Genomic DNA, 4,880 nt, shown 5'->3' with positions numbered 1-4,880 from the left:
TAAGAGGTCACGGCTTCAAGCGTACTTCGTTAGGCAGAGAGAAGAGGTTTGTCTTGGTGGTGTCGTTGTCACTGGCCATACTAATAGCATTCTCCTTGCTGCTGTGCGGTGTGTACATACGTATTCCTGTAGGCCTGTGTATGTGCCCTGCATGTAACTCACTGACTGCTGACTATCTGTGATAACTTGACCCACCGAGTTAGCTGGATGATAACAGGACCAGACCATGTGATGCTGAACTGACCAGTTGGCGGGGATGACGTCAGCCGGTCGGCCCGACGTAAGAACTCCACTCAAGTCGGCTAACCGCGGGGAAGCTGACCCCGAAAAGGGTTCAACCATTGTACATAACCCCCCATTCTCTGCACTTTATACCCCTGATAACACGATCAATACTTCCGGAAAAATTCCGCAAAGTCTATCAGTCATCGGCATTATCAACAACAAAGTCCCTGAAGTGACATGGCAGCGTCAGAGTCCATCGCTTAAATACCCGAGTGGCTTTTAATCTACATAGTACCCCGTGGTGGGCATAATTTCCGGAGCCCCGCGACGGCCGGCCCCGCCAGCCAGCCCAGGTTTTTCTTCTCTCGCTCGCTTCGGCCTTCTGTGCTGTTTTTCCTCTTCTTTCTCTTTTTCGCCTGTCTTCTGATTCCCACACTCTCTGTTCTCTGCTTTCTTGTAATCTATTCAGCGCAAATCTTTCGCGACCATGGTTGAAAAAGTTCTCGACGACATCTCCCACCGCAGATACAACCCTCTGCGCGGCTCTTCTATCTTGGTCTCCCCTCACCGGACCAAGCGTCCCTGGCAGTAAGTATTATGCTGGCGTGATTTCAGGTGCTAGGTTTCTGAGAGAGCCCCTCTCTTTGGACTTTTGAGAGACGCACGAAAGATCCAGCAGCTAATATCAACTTGCCTTCCAGAGGCCAGCAGGAGAGTCCGTCTAAGACCACGTTGCCCTCGTATGATCCTGCTTGCTATCTCTGCCCGGGCAACAAGCGCGCTCAGGGTGATTCCAACCCCAAGTATGACAAGACGTTTGTCTTCGTGAACGACTACAGCGCAGTCAAGGAGGAGCAGGCTCCGTATACTCCGGAGAGCACCGAAGGTATAATCTGACACAACAAACCGTTCACACAGCGGACGAACCCCTCACTCACAAGCGTTCTGCCCACAGAAGCCGAGTCGTTCTTCCTCAAGGCCGAGCCGGTCACGGGCAAATGCTATGTGCTCACCTTCTCGGCGGCGCACAACCTGACGCTGGCGGATCTGTCGCCCGCCGAGATCGTGCCCGTCATTGACGCCTGGACCCAGCTGTACACGGCGCACCTGTCGCCCAAGTCCCCGCTGGCGGCGGTCGCGCCGGCGACGACGCTGCCGCCCGACGCGCCGACGGCCAGCGCGACGGCGCCCAAGGAGCAGTACCGCTACATGCAGATCTTCGAGAACAAGGGGGCCGCGATGGGGTGCTCGAACCCGCACCCGCACGGCCAGGTGTGGACGACCAGCTCGCTGCCCGAGGAGCCCGCCATGGAGCTGGAGCAGCTGCAGAAGTACCGCCGCGAGCACGGCGGCAAGCACATGCTGGAGGCCTACGCCGCGCTGGAGAGCCGCAAGCAGGAGCGCGTGGTGTTCGAGAACGCCAGCTTCCTCGTCGTGTGCCCCTGGTGGGCCGTCTGGCCCTTCGAGACCATGGTCGTCAGCAAGACGCACAAGCGCGCCCTCGTCGACCTGGCCGACGCCGAGAAGGCCCACCTGGCCGAGGCCATCGCCGAGGTCACCCGCCGCTACGACAACCTGTTCGAGACGCACTTCCCCTACAGCATGGGCATCCACCAGGCGCCGCTGGAGGGCACCGAGGAGGAGGTCGAGGCCTCGTACCTCCACCTGCACTTCTACCCTCCGCTGCTGCGCAGTGCGACCGTCCGCAAGTTCTTGGTGGGGTAAGTGATGGTTCTCGCTCTCTGTCTGCAGACGGTAAACTGACAAGGCTTTTAGATACGAGATGCTGGGCGAGCCTCAGCGTGACATTACCCCGGAGCAGGCGGCTGCCAGACTCCGTGGCTGCGGAGGAGAACTGTACCGTAAGAAGATGGATGCCTAGGTTGTAGATAGGGGTTCAATGATAGTGCACATACCTTTCTGATAATAGCTGTACATTCTACCTAGTCCCACCTCGAGCTTCTCCCTTTGTCTTAAAAGAAAAAAAAAAAAAAAAAAACCTCTCTCATGACAAATCGTGTTCTAAAGCAAACCGACGGATCTGTTGTTCCCAGATTGTGGGGGAGCGAGACCGATCGATCCGACGATACAGATATATATAAGTGGATCCGCCAGATCGGCAGACCCTGCTTGCTGCCATGCACGACACAACTCGGTCAACCCATTACCCCAGAACCTCCACTTCCACCACCTAGACAATCGTCCCGACTTGAACTCATCATCATTAGTGTTACAAACTAACATTAGTGAACATGCGCCCGCATCCATTACTCCCCCTCCTCCTCCTCCTCCTTCTCCTCACCCTTCCCACCTACAGCAACACCGCCTGAACGAACCCCTTCAACCGATCAACCGATCCAGATTAACCCATCCACCCTAAAAACCTCTCTCACCCCCCACTCCCTTTTCCTTGCATAAACTAATGACCCAAATACCACGACCGCTCCCAGAACATCCAGGTCAACGTGGACGAGGCGACGAGTAGCGGGCTGACGAAGCGGCCGCGCAGCCGGGCGCTCCCCTGCACCAGCTCGCCGACGAAGTGCACCAGCGCGATGCCGAACGTCCACAGGGCCAGGTCGTACACGGCCGGGTTGTTGATGTTGTAGGCGGCGTAGAAGCGGATCACGGCGGAGAGGAAGGTCCAGGTGCCGAAGGTGCGCGACGAGAGCGGGTTGGTGAAGACGTAGCCTTCCGGGGTGCGGCCGTTGTAGAGCTCGGCGGCGTAGGCTTCGGAGCGGTAGGCTTGTAGGCTATTGGCGGCGGAGACGACGGAGACCTGTTTTTTTTTGGAGGGGGTTAGTTTATTGGGAAGGGAAAGGGGAAGTGTGGTGGTGGTGGTTTTGTTGTGTGATGAGGATGAGGATGAGGATGAGGATTGATTAGGAATTGGGAATGGGAATGGGAATGGGAATGGGAATGAGCGGTGTAGACGAAGTGACGGACCAGGACGAGCCATTGAGGGAGGAAGCCCTCGAAGGGGGGAAGGGAGAGCATTGTTGGTGTCAGTGTTGGTGTTGGAGGGGTCTGTGAGCTGGGTGGACTATCTCGATTCAAATGGTGGTGTTATTGAACCGAGGTGACGCAGAGCAGAGAGCTGAACGATAAAAAAGATAAAAAGATGAAGCTCCTCGGTAGCTCCCCGGGATGCATGTTTGTTGAAGTTGCCGGCTTGGCAAACCCCAACAATTCCCTCTCAGCTCAGCTCAGCTCAGCTCAGCTCAGCTCAGCTCAGCTCCGGTTTTTCCTTCTCCGCGTCAATCCTCCGCGTCTTTTCCCACTTTCCCCCCCTCTTTTTAGCTTTCACAGTGACACAACCCCTCCGCATTTGGATTGTTTCAGGGTTACACTGCCACCACTGAGGCAATCGCAATCATGGAGTTCATTACCAAGCATCTCGATTGTTTGTCTAACTGGCACCTTCATCTGCAGCCGGGCTGGCAGACTGTGGGCGCCTCCCTGCTTCTGGGTGCTGGGAGCTTGTTCGTCGTCTCCCGCGCCTTGCTCTTCGTTCGGGTCCTGTTGAGCTTGTTCGTGCTCCCTGGCAAGCCGGTATGTCGACTCCCGGGACCATAACTGTGGCATGGCGATGATCGCAGCGAACAGGGAAACTGATAATCTGGTGATGCAGCTCCGCTCCTTCGGCCCCAAGGGTAGCTGGGCCGTGGTGACCGGGGCCTCGGACGGACTGGGCAAGGAGTTCGCCCTGCAGCTGGCTCGCGCCGACTTCAACCTCGTCCTCGTGTCCCGGACCGCCTCCAAGCTCGATGCCCTCCGCGCCGAACTCCAGTCGAAGTACCCGGCCGTGCAGACCCGGACCCTGGCGATGGACTTTGCCCGCAACCAGGACAGCGACTACGACCAGCTCCAGGAGCTTGTGGCGGAGCTGGATGTGGCGGTGCTGGTCAACAACGTCGGCAAGAGCCACAACATCCCGACGCCGTTCGCGCTGACCCCGGCGGACGAGCTGGCCGACATCGTGACCATCAACTGCATGGGGACCCTGCGGGCGACCCAGCTGGTCGTGCCCGGCATGATCCAGCGCAAGCGCGGGCTGGTCCTGACCATGGGCTCCTTCGGCGGCCTGCTCCCGACCCCGCTCCTGGCCACCTACTCCGGCAGCAAGGCCTTCCTGCAGCAGTGGTCGACCTCGCTGGGCGCCGAGCTCGAGCCCCACGGCATCACGGTCGAGCTGGTCCAGGCCTACCTGATCACCTCCGCCATGTCGAAGATCCGCCGCACCAGCGCCACGATCCCCGACCCCCGCGCCTTCGTCAAGTCCGTCCTCGCCAAGATCGGCCGCAACGGCGGCTCCCCCAGCTACGCCTACAGCTCCTCGCCCTACTGGAGCCACGGCCTGATGGCCTACTTCCTGACCTGCATCACCGGCACCATGGGCAAGTTCGTGGTCGGCCAGAACAAGGGCATGCACGAGGCGATCCGCAAGCGCGCCCTGCGCAAGGCCGAGCGGGAGAAGGGGAAGAAGAGCACCTGAGCGGGCCGCGGATCCTTTCTATTCTTAGAGCTGGTCCGCACGACCACGTGGGGATGACTCAGGGAGGGGAGGCGAGAGGGGAAAGGGCTTTGGCTGGGGGATAGTTTTTACGCGGGGGATGAGCAGGGGGAGGGTGTGGAGTTCGGCGTGAATTCCGCAA

The 4,880-nt window shown here is 58.6% G+C and overlaps 3 protein-coding genes across 3 annotated transcripts; 2 read left to right on the top strand and 1 right to left on the bottom strand.

Moving 5' to 3' along the window:
• Positions 1-351: 351 nt before the first annotated feature.
• Positions 352-2,172, top strand: BO86DRAFT_394029 (UDP-glucose:hexose-1-phosphate uridylyltransferase). The gene is made up of 4 exons (XM_025673156.1): positions 352-813; positions 927-1,111; positions 1,181-1,946; positions 2,002-2,172. Exons 1-4 carry the CDS (start codon positions 713-715, stop codon positions 2,105-2,107), a joined length of 1,158 nt encoding a protein of 385 aa, XP_025521624.1. The 5' UTR covers positions 352-712; the 3' UTR covers positions 2,108-2,172.
• A 57-nt stretch (positions 2,173-2,229) lies between these two features.
• BO86DRAFT_394028 (Erg28 family protein) lies at positions 2,230-3,607 on the bottom strand. Its single transcript, XM_025673155.1, has one exon. It carries the CDS (start codon positions 3,182-3,184, stop codon positions 2,645-2,647), a length of 540 nt encoding a protein of 179 aa, XP_025521623.1. The 5' UTR covers positions 3,185-3,607; the 3' UTR covers positions 2,230-2,644.
• BO86DRAFT_394027 (ketoreductase) lies at positions 3,472-4,850 on the top strand. The gene is made up of 2 exons (XM_025673154.1): positions 3,472-3,777; positions 3,857-4,850. Exons 1-2 carry the CDS (start codon positions 3,601-3,603, stop codon positions 4,718-4,720), a joined length of 1,041 nt encoding a protein of 346 aa, XP_025521622.1. The 5' UTR covers positions 3,472-3,600; the 3' UTR covers positions 4,721-4,850.
• The last annotated feature ends 30 nt before the right edge of the window (positions 4,851-4,880 follow it).

Source organism: Aspergillus japonicus (assembly GCF_003184785.1).
Source record: "Aspergillus japonicus CBS 114.51 unplaced genomic scaffold BO86scaffold_158, whole genome shotgun sequence".
NCBI classification, from domain to species: Eukaryota; Fungi; Ascomycota; class Eurotiomycetes; order Eurotiales; family Aspergillaceae; genus Aspergillus; species Aspergillus japonicus.
This window is presented reverse-complemented; position numbering and strand designations above follow the sequence as displayed.